This window comes from Lipotes vexillifer, unplaced genomic scaffold, assembly GCF_000442215.2.
Source record: "Lipotes vexillifer unplaced genomic scaffold, Lipotes_vexillifer_v1.1 scaffold1629, whole genome shotgun sequence".
NCBI lineage: Eukaryota > Metazoa > Chordata > Mammalia > Artiodactyla > Lipotidae > Lipotes > Lipotes vexillifer.
The window spans coordinates 253,593-280,527 of NW_006790230.1; the positions used below are offsets into that span (position 1 = coordinate 253,593).

General features: G+C 36.9%; 2 protein-coding genes across 6 annotated transcripts in view; both read left to right on the forward strand.

Annotated features, from left to right (window-relative positions):
* Window positions 1-14,578, forward strand: part of LOC103069398 (epithelial chloride channel protein-like) — an 84,568-nt gene extending 69,990 nt beyond the window's left edge. The window contains 3 exon segments of the mRNA XM_082931290.1: window positions 13,560-13,675; window positions 14,089-14,218; window positions 14,298-14,578. Of these exon segments, the coding sequence (XP_082787416.1) occupies window positions 13,560-13,675; window positions 14,089-14,218; window positions 14,298-14,578 (527 nt within the window).
* Window positions 14,420-26,935, forward strand: part of SH3GLB1 (SH3 domain containing GRB2 like, endophilin B1) — a 49,273-nt gene continuing 36,757 nt past the window's right edge. For 2 of the 5 annotated variants that reach the window (XM_007463268.1, XM_007463269.1), the window contains exons 1-3: window positions 14,613-14,684; window positions 23,732-23,873; window positions 26,548-26,676. In XM_007463268.1, the coding sequence (XP_007463330.1) occupies window positions 14,613-14,684; window positions 23,732-23,873; window positions 26,548-26,676 (343 nt within the window). Of the gene's footprint in view, window positions 14,685-23,731; window positions 23,874-26,547; window positions 26,677-26,935 lie in introns of all 5 variants that reach the window. The other 3 variants (XM_007463271.1, XM_007463270.1, XM_007463272.1) reach the window with 3 other exon arrangements.

Genomic DNA, 26,935 nt, shown 5'->3' on the forward strand with positions numbered 1-26,935 from the left:
ACAAGAGACCCCACTTTAGACCTAGGGACACATACAGACTGAAAGTGAGGGGATGGAAAAAGATACTCCATGCAAATAGAAATCAAAAGAAAGCTGGAGTAGCAATACTCATATCAGATAACATTAGACTTTAAAATAAAGAATGTTACAGGAGACAAGAAAGGACACGACATAATGCTCAAGGGATCAATCCAAAAAGAAGATAAAACAATTATAAATACATATGCACCCAACATAGGAGCACCTCAATACCTAAGGCAACTGCTAACATCTATAAAGGAGGAAATCGACAGTAACACAAAAATAGTGGGGGACTTTAACACCTCACTTACACCAATGGACAGATCATCCAAAGTGAAAATAAATAAGGAAACAGAAGCTTTAAATGACACAATAGACCAGAAAGATTTAATTGATATTTATAGGACATTCCATCCAAAAACAGCAGATTACACTTTCTTCTCAAGTGTACATGGAACATTCTCCAGGATAGATCACATCTTGGTCACAAATCAAGCCTCAGTAAATTTAAGAAAATTGAAATCATATCAAGCATCTTTTCTGACCACAACGCTATGAGATTACAAATGAATTACAGGGAAAAAAACGTAAAATACACAAACACATGGAGGCTAAACAATACGTTACTAAGTAACCAAGAGATCACTGAAGAAATCAAAGAGGAAATCAAAAAATACTTAAAGACAAATGACAATGAAAACACGATGATCCACAACCTATGGGATGCAGCAAAAGCAGTTCTAAGAGGGAAGTTTATAGCTATACAAGCCTACCTCAAGAAGTAAGAGAAATCTCAAATAAACAATCTAACGTTACACCTAAAGGAACTAGAGGAAGAAGCACAAACAAAACCCAAAGTTAGTAGAAGGAAAGAGATCATAAAGATCAGAGAAGAAATAAATGAAATAGAAACAAAGAAAACAATACCAATGATCAATAAAACTAAAAGCTGGCTCTCTGAGAAGATAAACAAAATTGATAAACCATTAGCCAGACTCATCAAGAAAAAGAGGGAGAGGACTCAAATAAATAAAATTAGAAAAGAAAAAGAAATTACAACAGACACCGCAGAAATACAAAGCCTCCTAAGAGACTACTACCAGCAACCCTATGCCAATTAAATGGACAACCTGGAAGAAATGGACAAATTCTTAGAAACGTATAACCTTCCAAGACTGAACCAGGAAGAAACAGAAAATATGAACAGAGTAATCACAAGTAATGAAATTGAAACTATGATTTAAAATCTTCCAACAAACAAAAGTCCAGGACTAGATGGCTTCACAAGTGAATTCTATCAAATATTTAGAGAAGAGCTAACACCCATCCTTCTCAAAGTCTTCCCAAAAACTGCAGAGGAAGGAACACTCCCAAACTCATTCTATGAGGCCACCATCACTCTGATACCAAAACCAGAGAAAGATACTACAAAACAAGAAAATTACAGACCAATATCACTGATGAATATAGATTCAAAAATCCTCAACAAAATACTAGCAAACAGAATCCCACAACACATTAAAAGGATCATATACCATGATCAAGTGGGATTTATCCCAGCGATGCAAGGATTCTTCAAAATATGCAAATCAATCAATATGATACACCATATTAACAAATTGAATAAAAACCATATGATCATCTCAATAGATGCAGAAAAAGCTTTTGACAAAAATCAACACCCATTTATGATAAAAACTCTGTAGAAAGTGGGGATAGAGGGAACCTACCTCACTATAATAAAGGCCATATATGACAAACCCACAGCAAACATCATTCTCAATGGTGAAAAACTGAAAGCATTTCCTCTAAGATCAGGAACAAGACAAGGATGCCCACTCTCACCACTATTATTCAACATAGTTTTGGAAGTCCTAGACATGGCAATCCAAGAAGAGAAAGAAATAAAAGGAATACAAATTGGAAAAGAAGAAGTAAGGGCTTCCCTGGTGGCGCAGTGGTTGAGAGTCTGCCTGCCGATGCAGGGGACACGGGTTCGTGCCCCGGTCCTGGAAGATCCCACATGCCACGGAGCAGCTGGGTCCATGAGTCATGGCTGCTGAGCATGCGTGTCCGGAGCCTGTGCTCCGCAATGGGAGAGGCCACAACAGTGAGAGGCCCGCGTACAGGAAAAAAAAAAAAAAAAAGAAGAAGTAAAACTGTTGCTGTTTGCAGATGACAGGATACTATACATAGAGAATCCTAAAGATGCCACCAGAACTCTACGAGAGCTAATCAACGAATTTGGTAAAGTTGCAGGATATAAAATTAACACACAGAAATCTCTTGCATTCCTGTACACTAATGATGAAAAATCTGAAAGAGAAAGTAGGAAAACACTCCCATTTACAGTTGCAAAAAAAAGAATAAGATACCTAGGAATAAACCTACCTAGGGAGACAATAGGCCTGTATGCAGAAAACTGTAAGACACTGATGAAAGAAATTAAAGATGATACCAACAGATGGAGAGATATACCATGTTCTCGGATTGGAAGAATAAATATTGTGAAAATGACTGTACTACCCAAAGCAATCTACAGATTCAGTGCAATCCCTATCAAATTACCAATGGCTTTTTTTTACAGAAGTAGAACAAAAAATCTTAAAATTTTATGGAGACACAAAAGACCCTGAATAGCCAAAGCAGTCTTGAGGGAAAAAAACAGAGCTGGAGGAATCAGACTCCCTGACTTCAGACTATACTATAAAGCTACATTAATCAAGACAATATGGTACTGGCCCAAAAGCAGAAACATAGATCAATGGAACAAGATAGAAAGCCCAGAGATAAACCCACGCACCTATGGTCAACTAATCTATGACAAAGGAGGCAAGGATATACAATGGAGAAAAGACAGTCTCTTCAATAAGTGGTGCTGGGAAAACTGGACAGCTACATGTAAAAGAATGAAATTAGAACACTCCCTAACACCATACACAAAAATAAACTCTGAAACTTCAAAGCTTTTGCACAGCAAAGGAAACCATAAACAAGACGAAAAGACTACACTCAGAATAGGAGAAAATATTTGCAAATGAATCCATGGACAAAGGATTAATCTCCAAAATATATAAACAGCTCATGCAGCTCAATATTAAAAAAACAAACAACCCAATCCAAAAATGGGCAGAAGACCTAAATAGACATTTCTCCAAAGAAAACATACAGATGGCTAAGAAGCAAATGAAAAGCTGCTCAACATCACTAATTATTAGAGAAATGCAAATCAAAACTATGAGGTATCACCTCACAGCAGTTAGTATGGGCATCATCAGAATATCTACAAACAACAAATGCTGGAGAGGGTGTGGAAAAAAGGGAAACTTCTTGCAGTGTTGGTGGGAATGTAAATTGATACAGCCACTATGGAGAACAGTATGGAGGTTCCTTATAAAACTAAAAATAGAATTACCATATGATCCAGCAATCCCACTACTGGGCATATACCCTGAGAAAACCATAATTCAAAAAGACACATGCACCCCAATGTTCACTGCAGCACTATTTACAATAGCCAGGTCATGGAAGCAACCTGAATGCCCATTGACAGATGAATGGATAAAGAAGATGTGGTACATATATACAATGGAATATTAGCCATAAGAAGGAACAAAACTGGGTCATTTGTTCAGACATGGATGGATGTAGAGACTGTCATACAGAGTGAAGTAAGTCAGAAAGAGAAAAACAAATATCATATATTAACACATGTATGTGGAACCTAGAAAAATGGTACAGATGAACCGGTCTGCAGGGCAGAAATTGAGACACAAATGTAGAGAACAAACATAAGAACACCAAAGGGGGAAGGCAGCGGGGCAGTGAGGGGGGTGGTGTGATGAATTGGGTGATTGGGATTGACATATATATACTGATGTGTATAAAACTGATGACTAATAAGAACCTGCTGCATAAAGAAATAAATAAAAATTTTAAAATGATAGAGAAAAAAACAAGAACAGAATTCTGAGATATTTTGAAGTGTAGAGAAGGGAAAATGGCAGGGAAGGGAAAATCTCAAACTGAATAGCCTATCTTCTCAGGGAAGTAAGAGATAAGAAAATCTATTGAAATTAACATGAGGTGTCTTAAAGTCCATAAGGAATAGAAATGACTAGGCAAGAAACTGAATAGGATATCTGTAAGATATGACTCAAGTAGTTCTTATTTTTGAAAAAAGTTGAAATATTGTTAAAATGATAATTATTGACACTGGGTGATGGAATATGGGAATTTATTATACTGTTCTCACTAAGTATGTGTGTGATTGAAATTTTCATAATAAAATGTTTAAAATTAAAAAAACATAATATGGGGAAATAGTAGAGTAAAAATGGAGAACTTTAGATGCAATCAAATTTAAGTTACTGACTTAAGAAAGACTGTTATAGGTATAAGTTGTTATATGTAAGCCTCATGATAACCACAAAGCAAAAACATATAGTAGATACACAAAAGAGATAGAGAAAGAAATATAAGTATACCACTAAAAACTCATCAAACCACAAAAGAAGAGAGCAAAGAAGAAATGAACAGAGAGGAAGTACAAAACAACCAGAAAACAATTAACAAATGGCAATAAGTCCATACCTTTCAATAATTTCTTTAAATGTAAATTACATAATTCTCCAATCAAAAGACATAGAGTGGATAAATGGGTTAAAAAAAACAAGACCCATACATGCTGCCTACAAGAGACTCATTTCAGATGTCAGGACACACACAGCCTGAAAATGAAAAGATGAAAAAAGATATTCTATGAAAATTAAAACTAAAGAAAGAGTAGCATACTTATATTAGACAAAATAGACTTTAAAACAAAGACTATAATAAGAGACAAAGAAGAGCATTACATAATGATAAAGAAGTCAATCCAAAAAGAAGATACAACATTTGTCAACATTTATGCACCCAACATAGGAGCACCTAAATATATAAAACAAATATTAATAGATCTAAAGAGAGAAATAGACTGTAGTACAATGGTAGGGGACTTTAATACCCCATTTACATGAATGGATAGATCATCCAGACTGAAAATTAAAAAGCATCAGCCTTAAATAACATGTTAGACCAGATGTACATAATAGACATACAGAACATTCTACCCTGAAACAATACACATTCTTCTCAAGTGCACATGGAAGATTCTCCATGATAGACATATGTTAGAGCACAAATCTTAAACTTAAGATTGAAATCATATCAAGCATCTTTTCCAACCACAATAATATACTAGAAATTAATTACAAGAAGAAAACTAGAAATCACAAATATGTGGAGATTAAACAACATGCTACGGAACAAAAAATGGGTCAACAAAGAAATCAAAGGGAAAATTAAAAATACCTTGAGACAAATGAAAATAGAAATATAGCATTCCAAAATCTATGGGATGCAGCAAAAGCAGTTCTAAGAAGTAAGTTCATAGTGATACAGGCCTATCTCAAGAACAAGAAAAATCTCAAATAAACACTCCGTCTTTACACTTAAAGGAACCAGAAAAAGAAGAACAAATGAAGCACAAAGTTAGTAAAAAGAAAGAAATACAAACATTAGAGCAGAAATAAATAAAATAGAGACTAAAAAGACAATAGAAAAGATCAATGAACTTAAGAGTTGGTTCTTTGAAAAGTTAAAATTCACAAACCTTTAGCTAGACTCACCAAGCAAAAGAGAGGACTCAATAAAAAAATCAGAAATGAAAGAAGAGCTATTACAACTGATATCACAGAAATACACAGGATCATAAAAGAGCACTATGAACAATTATAAGCCAACAAATTTGACAACCTAGAAGAAATGGACACATTCCTAGAAACATGCAACCTACCAATACTGAATCAGGAAGAAACAGAAAATCTGAACTAATTACTAGAAGGAGATTGAATCAGTAATCAAAAACCTTGCAACAAGGATACCACAAGAAAAGAAAATTAGAAGCCAATATACCTAGTGAACATAGATGCAAAAATCCTCAATATAATCTTAGCAAACTGAGTTCAACAATATATTAAAAAGATCACATACCATGACCAAGTGGGATTTATTCAGGGATGCAAGGATGGTTCAATATCCACAAATCAATCAACGTGATATACCACATTAACAAAATGAAGGATAAAAATCATATGATCATATCAATATATGCAGAGAAAGCATCTAACAATATCCAACACCCATTTCTGATTTAAAAAAACCTCAACACAACAAAGGCCATATATGAGAAGCCCACAGCTATCATAGTACTCAAAGATGAAAAGCTAAAAGCATTTCCCTTAAGATCAGTAACAAGACAAGGATGCCAACTCTTTCCACTTTATTCAACATAGTATTAGAAGTCCTAGCCAGAGAAATTTGGCAAGAAGAGAGAAATAAAAGGCATCCAAGTTAGAAAGGAAGAAGGAAACTATCACTATTTGCAGATCACATGATACGGAAAACCCTAAAGACTCCACCAAAACAAATTGTTAGAACTAATAAAGTCAGTAAAGTTGCATGATACAAAATCAATATACAAAAATCTGTTTTGTTTATATGCAGTAATAATGAACTATCAGAAAGAGAAATTAAGAAAGCATTGAAAATAATAAAATTCCTAGGAACAAATTTAATCAAGGAGGTGAAAGACCTGTATATTTAAAACTACAAAACATTAGTGGAAAAAACTGAAGGAACAAATAAATGGAAAGATATGTCATGCTCATGAATTGGAAGAATGAATATCATTAAAATGTCCATTCTACCCAAAGCGATCTATAGATTCAACACAATCCCTATCAAAATTCCAATGACATTTTTCACATAAATAAAACAAACAATCCTAAAATTTGTATGGAACCATAAAAGACCCTGAACAGCCAAAGCAATCTGGAGAAAGAAGAACAAAGCTAGAGGCATCATGCTCCCTGATTTGAAACTATATTACAGGGCTAAAATAATTTTTTAAGTGTAGTATTGGCATAAAAACAGACACATAGATCAATAAAACAGAGCAGACCACCCAGAAATCTACATTTATATGGTCAATTTATGACAAAGGAAGCAAGAATATACAATGGAGAAAAGACGGTCTCTTTCAATAAATGGTAATGGGATTATTGGAGAGTCACATGCAAAAGAATGAAATTGGACCATTATCTTACACTACATACAAAAATTTACTCAAAATCGATTAAAGACTTGAACATAAGGCCTGAAATCATAAAACTCCAACAAGAACACATAGGTGGTAAGTTCTTTGAGGTAAGTCTTGGAGATTTTTTAATTTTTTTTAATTTTTTAATTCTTAAAATTTTATTTTTTAACATCTTTATTGGAGTATAATTGCTTTACAATGGTGTGTTAGTTTCTGCTTTATAATCAGCTGTACATATACATATATCCCCATATCTCCTCCCTCTTGTGTCTCCCTCCCACCCTCCCTATCCCACCCCTCTAGGTGGACACAAAGCACTGAGCTGATCTCCCTGTGCTATGTGGCTGCTTCCCACTAGCTATCTATTTTACATTTGGTAGTGTATATGTCCATGCCACTCTCTCACTTCATCCCAGCTTACCCTTTCCCCTCCCCATGTCCTCAAGTCCATTTTCTACATCTGCGTCTTTACTCCTGTCTTGCCCCTAGGTTCTCCATAATCTTTTTTTTTTAGATTCCATATATATGTGTAGCATACAGTATTTGTTTTTCTCTTTCTGACTTACTTCATTCCATGACAGTCTCTAGGTCCATCCACCTCACTACCAGTCTCTAGGTCCATCCACCTCACTACAGATAACTCAATTTCATTTCTTTTTATGGCTGAGTAATATTCCATTGTATATATGTGCCACATCTTCTTTATCCATTCATCTGTCAATGGACACTTAGGTTGCTTCCATGTCCTGGCTATTGTAAATAGAGATTCAATGAACATTGTGGTATATGACTCTTTGAATCATCAAAAAATCTACAAACAATAAATGTTGGAGAGGGTGTGGAGAAAAGGGAACCCTATTGCACTGTTGGTGGGAATGTAAACTGATACAGCCACTATGGAGAACAGTATGGAGGTTCCATAAAAAACTAAAAATAGAACTACCATACGACCCAGCAATCCCACTACTGGGCATATACCCAGAGATTTTATTTTAATCTGACACCAAAAGCAAAAGCAACAAAAGCAAAAATAAACAAGTGGAACTACACAAAACTAAAAATCATTTGCACAGCAAAGGAAACCACCACACCAACAACGTGAAAAGGCAACCTACTGAGTGGGAGAAAATATTTTCAAGAAATATATCTGATGAGGGATTTATATCTAAAATATATAAAGAATTCATACTACTCAATAGCAAAAAAAAAGAAAATCCAATTTTTTAAATGCGCTGAAGATCTGAATAGACATTTTTCCAAAGAAGACATAAAGATGGCCATCAGGTACATGAAAAGATGCTCAACATCACTAATCATCAGGGAAATTCAAATCAAAATCACAGTGAAATATTACCTCACACATGTCAGAATGGCTATTATCAAAAAGACAACAAATAGCAGGTATTGATGAGGATGTGGAAAGAAGGGACATGCACTGTTAGTAGGAATGTAAATTGGTGTAGTCACTATGGAAAGCAGTAAGGAGATTCCTCAAAAAAATAAAAATAGAATTACCATATGACCTAGCAATTCCACCTCTCAGTATTTATCCGAAGAAAACAAAAACACTAACTCAAAAAGATATCTGCACCCCCATGTTCATTACAGCATTATTTACCATAGCCAAGATATAGAAACAACCTAAGTGTCCATCAACGGACGAAAGGATAAAGAAAATGTGGCATATATACACAATGGACTATTATGTAGCCATAAAAAGAATGAAATCTTGCCATTTCCAACAACATTGAGGGTATTATGCTAAGTGAAGTAAGTCAGACAAAGACAAATAGTATATGATCTCACTTATATGTGGAATCTAAACAGAAATAAAAACAAAAGAAACTAGCTCATAGATACAAAGAAGTGATTGGTGGTTGCCAGAGGGGGAAGGAGACAAGAAGAAATAGGTGACGGGAGTCAAAATATATAAACCTTCAGTGATAAAATAAACATGTCCTGGGGATGTAATATACAGTCTGGTGACTATAGTTACTAATGCTGTATTCAATATTTGAAAGTTGCTAAGAGAGTAGATCTTAGAAGTTCTCATCACAAGAAAAAAAAAAATTTTAACTACGTAAGGTGACTAATGTTAACTAGAATAATCGTGGTGATCATTTCACATGTATACAAACAGCAAATCTTTACATTGTACACTTAAAACTAATATAATGTTAAATGTCAATTATACCTCAATTTTTTAAAAAAGAGGATAAAGACAAGAAACAGTTCAGAGGAAAAAAAACTGCCAGGACTCGATCAATCAGACATGGGAAATAAGAGGAAATAATCAAAGGGGATCAGATTTCTAGCTTAGGTGACTTGGTGCATATAATTCAACTTAAAGTTATAGGAAACCCAAAAAGAAAAGTAACTTTCAGAAAGAGTAAACTACAACAGGCTCAGCACTGGAAATACTGAATCTGTAGTTGGAAATTTAGGTTGGGGAGGAGGAGTCACAAAAGAACTGTATGCAGCTTTATTTGATTACTTTATTCATTTAACAAGGGTATTTGAGAATCCACTATGTTGCCAGGAAGGTAGACCATAAAAATATAAAAATGGACAAGAAATGGTTGCTGCCCAGAAGATGAGAAACGTAATGCATCTGTAGGCAGAGGGTAGAGACTGGCAGACCAAGTTCTCAGAGGATGATACTTACATTCTCAACCTTGGCCACACATTAGAATCACCTGTGGGAACTTCTGAGCACCCCAATGCCTGGTCCATGCTCTGGGGTTGTGATCTAGGCATCAGTGGATGCTTAAACTCTCCAGGTGATGCCAATATGCAGCCAAGATTAAGAAAGCAGTAGCTCTGGGCTTCCCTGGTGGCGCAGTGGTTGAGAGTCCGCCTGCCGATGCAGGGGACATGGGTTCGTGCCCCGGTCCGGGAAGATCCCACATGCCGCAGAGTGGCTGGGCCCGTGAGCCGTGGCCCCTGAGCTTCCGCGTCCGGAGCCTGTGCTCCGCAACGGGAGAGACCACAGTGGTGAGAGGCCCGCGTAACGCAAAAAAAAAAAAAAAAGAAAGAAAAAAAAGAAAGCAGTAGCTCAAATCAGAAGAGAAGACCTAGGACACTTCCTTTGAAATATTTGGCAGTATTTGGGGGAGGAGTGTGGAGAAGGATAAGAGGTAGAAATAAGAGAACTTTATTGAAGGAGCTCCCTCCATATAGCTTGATGATTCATAGTTTCTCTGCGGAGAAAAAGTATCAAAGGCTAAAAATAAGAGTATATGAGAATAAGGCAGGCATCTTAGGAGAGTGGCAAAATTTTGCAGTAGGCTCTGCAGAGTGTGTGAAAAAGAGTTAATTAGGAAGAAGCAGAAGCATTTTAGGTAGTTGTAAAGGTTCAATGGAAGTTAGCAATGATGCATTGGTACAAGCATCCATCTACAAGGTTGTACAACTCTCCCTAATGATGCTTGGCAGTTTGAGAGTATGCACAGAGAAAACATTCAACCAGGAAGGTAGATTGATAGGTCACAAGGATAAAGGGAACTGAGAGTGCTGGTGAAAGTTAAAAATAGGACAAATAAAAACAAGGCATGGGATTGCAGGCCTTGATGATGATGAGAACACACTCAAATGAGTAAAGAAGTCAGAGATCAAAGGAGGGGGAATTTTGGTCAAAACTAAGTTTCCAAATCCAAGATTTAAAGATAGCAGAGTACAGGGTGAGTATGGCAATAGATACCTAATCACTCTTGCTACCTGTCTTTGCCCCTCTCCAACCCATTATCCACACTGCCCAAAACCTGATATTTCTAAGTTGAAGGTGTGATCATCTCTCCCCACCCTCATGCCTCAATCTGCCAGATGAACTCCATCAAAAGCCAGCTCAAGACAGGGAGATCAGGTGCTTTGTGACCACCTAGAGGGGTGGGATAGGGAGGGTGGGAGGGAGGGAGACGCAAGAGGGAAGAGATATAGGACATATGTATATGTATAACTGATTCACTTTGTTATAAAGCAGAAACTAACACACCATTGTAAAGTAATTATACTCCAATAAAGATGTTAAAAAAAAAAAAAAAGCCAGCTCAAGAAGTCCTAATTATCACCTCCCCTATTCTGGTAACTTAATACCCACCTCCTCTACACTTTCTCACCCTTGCCCAATCTTAAACAAGCTTTTACAGGTACCATTCACACACTGCTTTACAAGTTTGTTTCCCCTACTAGATTCTGAGTTCCCTGAAAGCTGGAACCAAGTATTATCATCTTTTAATCCATATTTCAACAATCTTCCTGATAAATGCAGCAAGTAGAAGTATTGATTCTGGCATTTCTTGTTTGCTTATGCTTGTATCAACACTTTTAATGATGATTTATTTGGGGAAAACTCTTTAGGCTACCTGTCCATTACTGTGAAGTTTTATTCAGTTAAAGCTAGATAGATAATATAATCTACAAAGACATGGAACCAGTCATAATGTATTATGTAACCATATGCTGAAGCACATAATCAAAGTAAAGTACTAACTTCAACTCTTCCAAGTTGTGGAATTCCAACTCTTCCCTTAGGATACTTCATTTACTGTTGGTTTGTGATGTGTGTCTATCTGATAAACACAAGGTGGGGAGACCAGTGTCAATCCATATTTTTAAAAAATTAATGAAACAAATTTTTCTATTTATTAGATAGAAGTAAACGCAAGCCAAACTTCTAATATATCTTTATGTGCCCCAGTGCATTATCTTGCACACCCATGAAGTATACATAACTCCACTTTCGATGTCATTGGTCTAAACATAAGGTAATCAACACTTTGTCAGCCACTACAAAAAAAAAACATTAAAATATATACTACCTAAAATGCCATTTTTATAAAAATTTTGTTTATTTTTTAAGCTAAAAACTTTGGGGATAATTTCAGATATTCAGCACTTTATATGAACTTTAAAAGACTGCTTTCCTAATACCTTGAACTATTGGAATAAGAAGTTAGTATGGCGGACAGAAAAAGAAAGTATTAAAAAGTGATCTGGAACACTTACAGAAAGACCAAGCCTCCAAATTAAAATTCAGGTTACTAGGTACAGGCTGGAGGTGAACATTTAAGAGCACTCTGGACTCCCCTAGGCATTTTATCATACTTATGACTACGTATTCAATTTCTGTTTTACGGGATTAGTTATAAACTCCCATGAGAGCAAGCACTGTCTGTCTTGTTGCCTGCTATATTCCCAGTTATAAGAACAATGCCATGTGGCACACAGATGTTCAAAAAATATTTACTAAATGAATGAATGAAAGAATGAAGTAGTATAACTGAAGTTTCAATTAAGAAACTAATCAAAGAAAACAACAATAAATAAGTACTAAACATTGAGCTTTAAGGAATACTTACAGTAAAGTCATCAGAAGTGCCAGCAAAATAGAGTGAGAAAGTCCAGGAGGTAGCAGGGAAACCAGGAAACAATAAGGCCCTGGAAAGAGGTGTGTTGTGGGAAAGAGCTGGGTAGAGTCACTGTGGAAGTCTGAGAAAAGGCCGTTTGATTTATCAGGAAGATAACTGGCAACCTCAGGAATGCTGTTTAGGTATAGTTACAGAAGTGGAAATCAACTGCATGGAACCAGGCAGGAAATTCTAAGATGGTAAGGAAATAGAGACAACACACTAGTCTTATGAATTTGTCAGTGAAACAAAAGAATCAGTATTATAGCTATAGAGGGCTCAACAGGAACAAGTGAAGATTATTTTTCAAATCAGGAGATCCACAAGTTTGAGGAAGAGGATCCAGAGTTTTTTCCTCTAATGGTGAAGGCGCTGTTGTGTTCCTTTTGTAGAAACAGGCATAGATTATGACAAATATACTTGTGAAGACAGACATCTGGAGATAAAATGTTTTCTACATAAAAATTTAAAATGGACAGTAAAGAACAAATTCCTGATTACATATTTCCTTTTCCATATTTCTGGAAAAATGAGAAGAAAGATAGATGGAGTCGACTCTTTCTTTTGTAGTTACCTTAGAAAGAAATGGTTGCTTCTGTCACCACCACAAAGAACACAAATATTTATGTTATCTGCTGTTCCTTATAATACCCTTAGGAACTAATCTTTGTGCCTTTAACATAGCTCCTACTGCTGTGACCGTTGTTTCAGTACAACGCTGAAGCATGAATGTGAGCTCATTTCATTGCCTGCCGGGCCTGCATTTTTCCAGTCCTATGGTAACACAAAGGCACAGAGACAAAAAATACATAGAGCTTTTTTTTACTCTTGAAATACTAATGTGTCTCCCTCCGTTCTTGCACCTGTTTTAAATTAGTTCAAGCATAGGCTGTATCCTGAAGACTGCTTTAGAAGCCATTTGGAATTACCGGGTTTTGAACAGATTTCACATCATATTCTCATTAGTTATTAAAATTCGCCTCGCTGAATAGTTAAGGGTTATTCTATCTCACTCACCATCTTATACGTTCTCCACCCGGCACTTGGTGTCCTGGGCACCGTATTTCGCACCAAGTATGCACCTAGTGTTGATCTTGTAATCCAGCACGTTAGGCAGTCACAAAATCCTTGTGGCAGCAAATAGAAACAGAACTGGAGCAGGGGGATGGAGGTGTCTCTGAAGGTTGTCAAGTAACCGAACTGAGAGCTTCCTGAGGGCAGGGACAGTCTTGTTCAGCATGGTATCTCCAGCACATGACTCAATCCTGGTACACGGCAGATATTCAATAATGCTGAATGAATGAGCAACAGGCTCGGTGGGGACATTAAATTCGACCCTGTACTGCAAACGTTCGCCAAGTGCCATCCAGGCGTCAGGGACCAGCGGGGCGCGGGTGCTACAAGATGACACGGAGCTGGTGGTTCTAATTTCACAGATACTGTAATTTTATGCTACAACTTCCACATTTTCACTTAAAACAAAAAGGGGGGATTTGGGCTGTCTCTGCTCTTGGTTCTCAGGGTCTTAATTGCAAACACGCAGCGCCTCAGCCGCCCAGCGGCGCGCAACTGACGACGAACACGACGCCTGGCCAAGCTCCCGGCGCGCCCCGCGGCGATCCTGAAGGGGTCGCTGTTCCCGCGATAACCTGTACAAAGGCTCCGCCCCGTAGCCCGCGCTCTTTTTCTCCGTACGGTACCCGGACTTTCACGTCCGGGTTGCCCGGTAGTCCTCTGCAGACCCACCGCGGCCCCTGCCGACGTCAGTGGCAGCACTCCCGGCGGGACAGGCCCTGTGTCTCGGCCGCCGCCGCCGCCGCCGCCGCCGCCTTGGCGCGCAGCCGGCTCCGAGGCGCTAGTTCTCTCCCCTCGCCCCACCCTCTCTCTCCCCCTTCACGGAAACGACAGCTGCGGCGGCGGGACTGGCGCCGCCTCCCTCCACCTACCACGTCTGCCCCCGCCACTCGCCCGGCGCCCCAGCCCGACCGCGGCGCCTCAGCCTCCCTGCTAGGTCAGCCGGCAGCTCTGGTCGGTTGCCTCCCAGGATGAACATCATGGACTTCAACGTGAAGAAGCTGGCGGCCGACGCGGGGACCTTCCTCAGTCGTGCAGTGCAGGTACCGCGGCGGGAAGAAGGGGTGGCGACTCCCGAAGGGGCCAGGGAGGGTTCACGCGAGGCGGCCGCGCCCTCCGCACCGGGCTTCGCCGACCGCCCGGCGGGCCTGCTGCGGCCGGAGGCCCGGGTGATGGGCGCGGCCTGGTGCCCCTCTGGGCCCGGCGGCCGTTTTCCTCCCCGCTCCTGCCCAGCCGCCGCTCCCGGGGAAGCGAGGCGGAGTGGGGACGGGGCCCGGAGCTTCCTCCCTTCTCTGGAGGTCGCCTTGATTTTGGCTTCGGGCCGAGGCACAGCACCACCCGCCTTTCCGACCTCACGACGCCGGTGCTCCTGTGACCTCCCTCCCGGGGCTGGCGGAGGCCTTGCGAGTCCGCGGCGAAACAGAGACCGTTCTTGAACCACCCCCACGCTTTCATTTCGTCTTTCTCACTCTCCTCGCCGAGTCCAAGAAGGAAGTTTCCTTTCCTTGCCCCTCAACCCAGAGAGCTGCCAGCACAGTTCCCTGCAGTCCTCTCTCACCCCGTCCGGTCCCTGGGCTTGGCAGTCCGCGGGAGAAATGGAGATCCCCAGTTGGCGTCCAGACTTTGCCAGGGCCACTGAGTTAGGGGGGTTCCCACTCATTTTCGAAATGGGAAGCACTGACAGTAGGGCAGTGCGAGAGAAAGGGAAGATTCATGTTGTGCTTATAGTCACAGGGACATTTTTCAAATACACTTTAAGGGGAAAAGTTGACCGTCTCGCGGTATTCAGAAATCAAGGAAGTGTCAGTACTAGGGAACTTGGACAGTTTTCTACAGTCATCACCCACATTATGCCAACTCAGTTACATCTACGAACAGATGTAAATTTCACCACAACATGGGTTGTAAACAGTCTGGTGTTTAAGTTGATGACATAGACATAGTAGCAACAACATTCTCTTTTGTAAAGAGAAAACAAAAATAGTTTTCTAATATAAAATACCAAATTGATACTGAAATCATTTGTATTGCATCACTGCTTTCCTTATCTCCTTTACCCCGGTTTTATTGGCATAGTTGATTGATCTTACATTGCACTATTTTTGGCAAAGAATCATAGAACTAGAGCAAGATAATGGCTGCCTATATTGTGAGCTTTGGTGTTGTTTTAGTGCTGATTTCATGTGATTCTAGATGCTGAATGCAGATTTGACACTAAGTAATGCCACTTGTTTAAATACAGCTAGAGGGACTTACCTGGTGGTCCAGTGGTTAAGACTCCTGGCTTGCACTGCAGGTGTTAGGTCCCTGGTGGGGGAACTAAGATCCCGCATGCCACGCCGCGGGGCCATAAGTAAATAAATAAAAATAAATACATACATACATACAAACATCTAGATATGTTTTCAAGGTGCATAATCCGCACTGCTTAAATAGGACACATATATTACAAATTGATTTAAATAATTGATAGACTTGATTTAAAAAATCTTGAGACAGAGCTCTCAAGATGTACTTCCCAAATGAATTTCAATTATTGTTTCAAATTCTCTAGGAAAAAGTTTTAAAATTATAATCTGTTAGTTATCAAATAATTTTCAGTCTTAAATACTTAAGGGCCTACTCCATGTCTGTGTGTCACTACAATTTTGGACACTAGTGATACAAAGTGATACAAAAGTGAATAAAATCAACACAGTGCCCTCCTGAAGCTTACAATCTAACAGGATAAGACAAACTAGTAAATACATCAGGTGGTGATGGAGAAGACAGCCAAAAGGGGTAGGTTAAGGGGTGATGGTTGTTGCCATGTTGTATAGACATGATGGTAAGGGCAAGCCTTTCTAATAGGATCAAATTCGAAAAGACCTCAAGGAAGTGACAATTCCCAGTTTTTTTTGGAGGGAAAGCATTTCAGGCAGAGGCAACAAGTGCAGAATCTGAGGTTGCAGGGGTGCTAGGGAGACCAGTTAGGGAGCTGTGGCCATAGGACAGGCAAAAGGTGTTATGACTTAAATAATGATAGCATAGCAGGGGAGGTTCAGAATCTAACCAGTATTGCATGTCATATTGGCTCTTTAGTATGAGAGAAAGATGAGTCAAGGATGACTCTGAGGTTTTGGCTTGAGCCATTTACTAAGAAGGGAAAAATTTCAGGATGAACAGGCTCTTTAATGTGACTTTTTATATTACATCTGTATCTGTTAGAGGTACATTTTGAAATATTTATGTATAAACTATATCATGTCTGAGAATTGCTTTAAAATATTTTAGAAGAAACAAAGATGGGTAGTTGAAACAACTTTGGCAGAAGGTTGATACTTGCCGATGCTGGGTTATGGGTTCATGAGGTTTTATTATACTATTATACTTTTGTTTATGTTTGACATTTTCCACAATTTTTTTAATAAGTTTGTTTTATTTATTTTTGACTGCATTGGGTCTTTGTTGCTGTGCCCGGGCTTTCTCTAGTTGCTGCGAGCAGGGGCTTCTCATTGCGGTGGCTTCTCTTGTTGCGGAGCATGGACTCTAGGCGCGCAGGCTTCAGTAGTTGTGGCACACGGGCTCCGTAGTTGTGGCTCACAGGCAGTAGTTGTGGCGCTCAGGCTTAATTGCTCCACGGCATGTGGGATCTTCCCAGACCAAGGCTCGAACCCATGTCCCCTGCATTGTCAGGCAGATTCTTAACCACTGTGGCACCAGGGAAGTCCCCACAATTCTTTAAAATAAAATATGTAAGGAAAAAAAGGATGGTTCTAAAATGTAATGTGAAATTTGGAATGCTGTGTGGTAATTTTCAACAGAACACCACTTTCTCATTTCTGTATTTAGTCGATAACTGAGTTCCTACTCTAAATTGAGTTGACATCAGTGTAGTGCCAAAGTGCCAAGTTTCATGCTAAGAATAGTGTAAGAGCTATGCCAGTTACTCATTATAAGCAATAAAAACAGTAGGAATGGAATTTAGCTTTGATATTTCTAAATAATTCTATTCAAATCAAATTATACCTTAAGGAATAGGCCACTCTCTGGTTAGACAGCTGCTATACATTTTTTCATTTTACTTAAAAATTAAACATGTTCCCTGTTTTAAAAAAAAAGTAAAATCAAACTACTAAATCATATAAATGGGTCCCATTACTCCACTCTCAGTCTTCTAAAATGTGTTTATATACCTCGGTACTTTAAAAAGAATATTAAGGTAAAATGTATAAATGAATAGGAGTATTCATTGCCTAACAATCCATTTGGGTGTTTTTGTTGTTCGTGATGCCTTTAGTAGAACACAAAAGGATCAGTAATATATCCTTGATAAATTGTTGACTTTATTAATGTCTTAAAAACCATTCAAATCCTACCTTTTCAGTCCAGATTCCTTAATTGAGAATTAAATACTCCCTTCCAGCCTTGTCTTTTCTCTCACTCATATATAAATACTGTATTCCTATCAAATTATTTTTTTAATTTCAAAAATATCTTGTACTTTTCTAACTCTAGATTTTTGTTCACACAGTTAAACTCATCTTGAATGCTCTCTGCTCCCTTTCTGTGGCCTTTCCTTACCTCAAGATATAACTTCAAGTCCATCTCAGACCGCAGAATCTTGATGTGAATTCCTATGTCAATTCCTCTGTCATTTTTCAATTTTGTATGATCATGTGGCATTTTTCTTGTAATGAATTATTATGTAAGGTCTCTTAGAACTCTGAAATTCTGTCACTCTGTGGCTTTCGCATCATTAATAAGATTGTATGTCTAAAGGAATCAACTCTTTTTTAATAAATTTATTATTTATTTATTTATTTTTGGCTGCTTTGGGTCTTCGCTGCACGCGGGCTTCCTCTAGTTGCGGCGAGTGGGAGCTACTCTTCCTTGTAGTGCACGTGCTTCTCACTGCGGTGGCTTCTCTTGTTGTGGAGCACGGGCTCTCGGCACGCAGGTTTCAGTAGTTGTGGCCTGTGGGCTCAAGAGCACAGGCTCAGAAGTTGTGGCACACAGTTTAGTTGCTACAAGGCACGTGAGATCTTCCTGGACCAGGGCTCGAACCCATGTCCCCTGCATTGGCAGGTGGATTCTCTACCACTGTGGCACCAGGGAAGTCCCCAACTCTCTTATTCCCCTCTCACAATATCCAGTATGGTTTTCTGTTTGGTTTTTGTTTTAATTTTTATGTCATTTTAGCCAAGAAAGTAGTATCTGTATGCAAAGTTTACTCTTTGAATCATTTAGCCTGTTAAATAATTATTTTTATTAGTATTTTTCTAACATTATATCTGCTGACCTTGAAGTTGATTAATGCTAGTCTGAAACAGACTCGTTAATTGAACCTATATTTATTGAGTACCTCCTAGGTGCTTGGTATTGAAGGATACAGAAATGAATGAGAGCCAGTTGCTGCCCTCAAGAACTTCATAATCTACTCTCAATTTATCATAATTAAATATTCTTTGTAGTAAATAGCCATTTTGTGAATTACTGTTCTTCATTTGATAAATCTTTCAAGTGGGTGCATTTTTAATTCAGAATTGATATTGAAGCAAAACTTTGCTCACCATTGTTAAAATGATATATAGTTTCTAAAAAAATATTTTCAAACTAAATTATTGAGGGAAGGGGGTTCATTTTAATTTTCTAACATTTTCTTTGAACTGACTACTAAAGTTACACTATGAACTTCATGAACACCAGCTATTTTCTGAGGGGGAAGAGGTCTTTAAACTTTAGTTGCAGGTTTGGCCTTTATTTCCCATTTAATTTAACAAGCACAATAGTGTATCTAAGCTGGAGATGTAAAGATGAATTATGATGCTGGCCTCCACCAGCTCCTGTCGGATCCTGTCTGGATGCAATTCCACTCACTCTCAGGTCCTCCTGAAATTCCATTTCTTTTATAGAATTTAAATTGCAGTAACTTCACCATGTCTCTGAAATTCTAATAAATATATCCCATTGAAAGTCCGTACATTTTCTCATTCTGTAAAAACTCTTCACGTTTAGTGTTACCCAAAACTGTGTTCACATCCTTTGGTGCTGTTGGCATTAATTTAGTAAACAACTAGATAGAACATGTTTTGTTAACCTGATATTAAAATAATTGTGTATGAGCTTAGTTCTCAGTCTTAGCTACATTTAAAATTACCCAAGGAATCTTTACAGCCTGCACCTCAGTCCAGTTAAATTAGAATCCTTGGAATTGGATTCAGCATCAGTATTTTTGAAAGTTCCCCCAATTCCAAAGAGCAGCCAAAATTGAGAACCAGTTGAGGAGAATCTACTTTACAGTTTACTAATATATTCAGAGTTTGTGTTATACGTTTGCCCCCAAGAAGTTTAGAATACTTTTAAACTATTACTTTACCCAATCAAAGAATTGATGGTTAGAGTTTATATTAAATAGATGTCTTTTCTCACACAGACTTTTTACTTGTAGTCCTTTATTCTCTCTAGTAAATCAGGGCATGGAATCCAGGCTTCTTATTTCATACTGTAGCCTACATGTCTATCCTGTAGTAAAGGAAGGATTGCAGTGCCTGGCATAATGTGGCTGACTCAAAGACAATCTTTTTCTTAAAGCAATGTTTAGAGAAAATATATAAAGAGTGGATTAACCTTTCTTTTCTCAGGTCATTTTACTGGGTTATTAATGAAATGTTATGAAAGAATAGTACATCAAATTACACTTTAGAGAACATTGGGTTTGGATTTCTATGACTTTTCTGCATTCTGACATTCATTGTAGCTTGTTTTCACAGAAGTTTTTAATTATTAAATGGTAGTGCTATACATTCATTAAAATACATGCTTAAGGGCTTCCCTGGTGGCTCAGTGGTTGAGAGTCCACCTGCCGATGGAGGGGACACGGGTTCATGCCCTGGTCTGGGAAGATCCCACATGCCGCGGAGTGGCTAGGCCCGTGAGCCGTGGCCGCTGAGCCTGCGCGTCCAGAGCCTGTGCTCCACAACTGGAGAGGCCACAACAGTGAGGGGCCCACGTACCGCAAAAAGAAAAAAAAAAATATATATATATATATATACATGCTTAAAATCAAATGTAGTTTATAATGAACAACTATCAGTACTAATTGACTACAAAGTCAGTAATGATTTTGGACTTAAAGATGTTGAAAACTAAAATTTTTAGGGTAAAATTTAAAATTTTTGGCAATTAGGAAAGGGGTCTTTTTTTTAAAGAAAGAATAAGTCTTTTGTTCTTCTGCCAAAGATATCATAATTTTATGTTTGTGTTTAAGCAATATTAAGATCATAAAATCCTTGAGGGCAAGAACCATGTCATATGCTGAATATATATCTCACATACCGTTGAAGAAAATGTATTCTCCACAAATATCTTTGATTAATAATTCTCCTTAATTTAGTTGATGTAACTCATCATTTTCTGTAGTTGATGTATTCTTAAAAATGTTTTAGAGGAAAATTTATGTATTAAGTGTTGTACTAGTTCGTTAACCTAATATATCATACCTTGTGATTAACAATGGAAAAAATCTTTAAATTCCCATAGTGATAAAATCATGGGAAATATATCTTTTACAATTACACATTGAAATAATAAAATTTAAATTTATGATTTCAACTTAAATATATAACATTAGCAATGTTCTTATGTCCCCTCCCACCCTTTTATTGTTTATTTTAGATAGGGTTGAAGTTATTATTCTTAATTTGATGATGATTGAATATCAGGTAGGAAGCAGAGGTGGGCTATAGGATACAGCTCACCAGAGTGCTATGAACAAAGAAAGAGGGACAGAGAAGCACAAGGTGTGTTTAGGTAATGGTGATAGAAAATATTAATTGCTTGAAATCAGCAAGTATTTTACTGGAAGGATAGCATAGGATATAAAAAGACTATGATTCAAACAGATACAGGATTGAATCCCAGCACTGACATCTTAGGGCAAAATTTTAAACCATCCTGAGCCTCAATTTCTTCATCACTAAATTTATGATTCTTACCTGTGTAACAAGATGTTTTTGAGTACATGATACAAAATGCACAGCAATTGTTTTTCACTCTTAGAAAATGCAAGTAAACATCAGAATTTATTACTGGTACTTAAATAAATTGCTCATGTGGTTCTTCCTACAGAACTGCTATTTTCTGAACAGGCTTTCTATAATCAAACTATCTCACTCATACTTAAGGGTTCCATAAATTCACTCAGTTAATCATTCAGTCACTGAATCAAGAAACAATAGAACCATCTGTGTTGGTCCTCTGTCCACCATCTTTTTATCTTTGTATCCTTATTGTCAAATTACTTGTTTGTTGTCTGTCTTCTCCATTAATATGTAAGCTTCCTTAGAGCAGAAACCTTGTCTGTTTTTTGGCTTCTGAAATCCATGTGCTTAGAATAATGCCTAGCACATATGTAGGTGCTTAATAAATATTTGTTGAAGGAATGAATGGAATGAACAAACAAAATAGATATACTTGCTTACTAAGGAGCTAAGTGGAGAATTTTTCTCTACTGGTAGATCATCCTTTATAGATGATGTTCACTTGGGTGAACTACTCGCATTATCTGGGAAATAATCTATTTAACCAAGGGAGGTTAGACTTGGAACCTGTAAAATTCTGATGTATACCTTTGACAGGTCTACAGCTTAGCATCTTCAGGGATCTGTAAAGAATATCAGCATTCTCTCTTAAGAATTAGATTGCATAGTTACCCAGCTGACCTTGGGGTCAGAGTTTTGATCTTTTTCCCAATGCCTCTCCTATCCTTGGTTACAGTACACTGCAAGTTTACAGGCTTGGGCAATAGTTTTGGAACTACTATTCTCAGTTCCACCCATTGGGTCAGGGTTTGGCTACAGGCCAGTCTTTAAAAGACCTAAAGCTTTACAAAAGCTATTGAAGCTATTTCTAGGCCTTGAATAAAACCTTTAGTGGGGGTATACCAGAAGTCTAAGAAAAACATTCTAAAAGCTCTAAGTGCTAACTGATAATCAATTGAAAGTATTAGACCAAGAATGATGCTGAAAGAAACAAATAATAAAATTCAGAAAAATGGAGCTGCAGAAGATATTTTAAAGGTGAACATTCTATTTTGTTATCCAGAAATGTCATGACTAATGAGTATAGAATTAGTGCTAGTGATATACCTGTGTTATGATGGGAAACCACATATTCTAGAGGAAAATTATGCATGATAAACAGCCTGAGTCATTGCTTCTAGTATTTAATTAAAAGTGTCCAGAAGTCTCTATAAAATCTACACAGAAATACTTTTACCTCTTTGTTATTGTATGGGTAATGCTGCCTTTCCTCAAAAACCACTAAGGATAATAAAAACTGATATGTTGTGAGTATATTTAACTACATTTACGATCTTTAAAAGATGCCTCAGTAGTATGAATAGGATGTGTTCCAAAAGTTAGTCCATAAATCAATTGCTGGAACATATTTTGAAGAAACAACTTAAATGATAGTTTCCCAGAACATCCCATAAAAGCCTATCTCACTAGGTGTGATTAAAGTGCCAATGATACAAAGCCACATTAAACATAAATAGCCCTTTTTAAATTCAAAATAATAATTGTCAGGCACTGAACAAAGTGATTTACATACATACCCTTACTTAATTCTTAAAACACCGTAATATATGTATTGTTTCTCTTTTGCGATGGAAGATACCTAAGGAAAAAATATTCAAAAGCTTGCTCAGGTCACACAGTTAGCAGTGCAGTCAGGATTTGAATTCAGATCCAGCTGGCTCAAAACTTTTACTCCTTACCACTGTGTTATCCTACCTTTATAATGTAAGAAATATTTATATACTTTATATACAGGACAGTATGCTAGATTTTTCTATAGCATTCACACCATACATTTCAGCAGAACTAAGGATATGTGTTAACTATGGAATAGGATTATCCTAAGTGCCACAAAAGAGGTATGGATAAATTACCAGAGGGGCAAAAAGGAGCATTCATATACAACAGTTTACAGACAATTATTTGTATGCCCGGGATTGTTTGGATTTGAGTTTTCTTTTTAATACATATTCCTAAAATGTATTGGGGGTATATTTAACTTTTTTTTTTAACTGTATAATCAATAACAGTTCACAGAAGAAAAGCTTGGCCAGGCAGAGAAGACAGAATTGGATGCCCACTTAGAGAACCTCCTTAGCAAAGCTGAATGTACCAAAATATGGACAGAAAAAATAATGAAACAAACTGAAGTGTTATTGCAGCCAAATCCAAGTAAGAAATTTTTTACCTTTTGTCTCCATTATTGACTAATTTTATTAAAAGGTACTGTTAATAGGTTTTTTTAATGTTTTTTAAAAAAAGTTTTAATGGCTCTTGGAAAACATTTTTTGGTTATGGCTTTGGGGTCTATAATTATTTTGTGTGTGTGCTTTTGGTGAAGAAGAGGGTGATAAACACTTCATTGTATACCCTCTAACAAATTGACAAGTAACATTTTTCAGGCCTCTGTAGAATCCTCTTGAAAACTCAATTTCAGGCAGTGAGTTTGAATTTTAAGAGTTATGAAAGTCTGTGTAGATAAATCTTCCTTTCTCATCCAGGGGAGAATTGTCCCTAGTAATTAAGGAAAAAATATATAGAAACTTAAGTAGTTACCAACTATTTATGTTTATGTTAAGTTTTACATTTTTACATAAATTATTCCGTTTGATTTTCAGACAACACCATAAAGCTTTTCAGATCACCTAAGTCAATAACTGGCAAATAAGGTGCATAATAATTGTTTTAATTGAAACTCACAAGTTAGCATTTTGTTCAGTGTAGCATAGCTAATTAGAAGTGGAACTTGAACTAGAACCAGGTGTATTGACACCCTGAGTTTTACAGATCAAAACTGAAGGACAAAAGCAACAATAACAATTCCTGCTTTCCTTCCCCTTTTCCCCAGTGTTATTGTGATCATGTTGTGAAATGCCATAAACTTACTTTGTTACTAATTTAAAGTTCCAAGCTTTAAACTTTGTTGCTATTACGTAAACCTCAAGCACTATACAAAATATTAGTAATACTGTGCTATTTTAGTTAAATTGTGGTGACTTTTTAAAATAGTCCTTTTACATTTTGAGTGAGGCCTGTTGTCTTTGGACACTATGTGTTATTTCTTATTCATTTAAGGCTACTTAAATAATATACCATGGTATCTAAAAAAAAGAAAGAAAGAGAAAAGAAAGGAGTAGACATTTTTCCTCTTGTTTCTTGCTCTATCCATAGTTCCTCAAATAATATAGTCTGTTCTACAACATGTTTTTGTGATTGGCAAATAAGCTCACACTCAACTGGTAAACGGGAATGATGTCGGTAGAAGGGAGTTAGTTACAATGGCTCATATAATACAGTTTTACATTAGTGTTTTAAGTCTAAAGTAGTAACAGAATTTTTTGTGTGTTTTATTTATGCTCTCATTATAAAGTTACACAGATTTTGAGTAGTCAGACCCAACCTTCTTTTTCCTGTAAGCCATGTTACTTTTAGTGCATGATTTTTCAGAACCTAGGATTTTTCAGAAATATACATTGTATTATAGCAGAATTGCCTGCATTTTTTGTTAAGATTTTATGATGACTTTTTAATGCCCTATTAAAATGAAACATTTATTTAAAATATACCAATTTTTTTTAACTGAATGAAATCAACATGGGATTCAACTTTAAACTTTTGACCAAATAGATAGATGGCAAAGATAAGAATCACTCTCAGGGTCAGAAAATGAAGTTCTGCAATTTAGTTAATATCTTCTCAGTGGCTATGTTTTGAACTGACTCATTTTGACTTTAACTAATTGAAAGGTTTTTAAATTCCTGCTTAAAAACTCTTCTGATGCTGCAGCAGAGTCTACCACAAAAGCGAGTATTGTTCCAACAGCCTGTTTTATGTATGAAAATTAGCACTTTTGCCAACTCCTGAAGTGTTTCTATTACTGGTTCAGCTTATTTTTGAAATTTTCAGTGTACTGTGTGACACTTTCACTTGTGGAGGAGTTATGTGAGGTGCTTAGAAGGAACCTATTTAACTGAGATTCTTTTTGGATTGTAATTTTATGTTTAATCATTGTTTCTGAAAAGTCTGGAACTTTGACTTTTTTCTTATTTGTCTCTGAAATATCTCACTGTTGGGCAGCAGTGTAAATGTGAATTTCTTAAATATTATGATAACCAAGTGTTTATTCAGATCTTACAGATCTTTTTTCCTTTTCATTTATGCTAATTCCTATTATTGCTTTTAACCTTTTGTACTTTAAACTTATTTTTAATGATGAAATCTTTTGAGTGCTCAGATATTTATATACTTTAAACATAATTAAATAAAATTAAGCCAAGGAATCATATTGCTGATCTCTGTAGACTATTCCAAATCCTATTGTTCCATTCCTTAAACTCCCAATATTTAGCCTCTAAGAGGGAGATTGAGCATATGAGCAAACTAAAGCAAAATAATAGTGGCAGAAGTATGTGACTCTTTGGTTTTTCTAGGTACCTTATATCCATATTTTTATAGCTGGAAATCCATGATTTTAAAATTGTGTACATATATTCAAAGTTAAAAGTTAGACAGTATATGAGTGGGGCAAAGACAACTTCACTAGATATTAAAGGAATACCAACCCTTTCTGAAACTTAAAATCCTATAAAATACTCATAATAGTTTTACTTTATTTTAAATATTTTTGTGCCAAAATATTTTATCAGATTTTTAAAATATAAATTTCTTAGAGTTATGTAATACTCTTAACATGCAAATGAAAAATTATATATTAAGATATGTACTTGAAAGCATACTAATTTCATGTTTATTTTACAAGGTGATAAATGTCTAGTAGGGGAACAAAACAATCTTTCAAGTAGCTTAGCTTTTTGAAATCATTGGTAATTTTAAACCTTTTTCCTAGATGCCAGGATAGAAGAATTTGTTTATGAGAAACTGGATAGAAAAGCTCCAAGTCGTATAAACAACCCAGAACTTTTGGGACAATATATGATTGATGCAGGGACTGAGTTTGGCCCTGGAACAGCTTATGGTAAGTGAAAGGCAAAAGGTCTGCTAAGAGATATCTTTACTCTTAGATTTTTACTACTTAGAGACATCATTAACATTTACCTAATATTAGTAGAATCAATTTTAACTTCAAATTTTTTGTCTTAAAATTTTGGATGCAGTGACAAATGTAGGTGACCACTAAATATATACAGTGTAACTTAGTATTTAATATATTTAAGCATATATTCTGAGAATTCACATCTTTTTATGTCTAAATAGGTATTCCCATTGAATCTTGC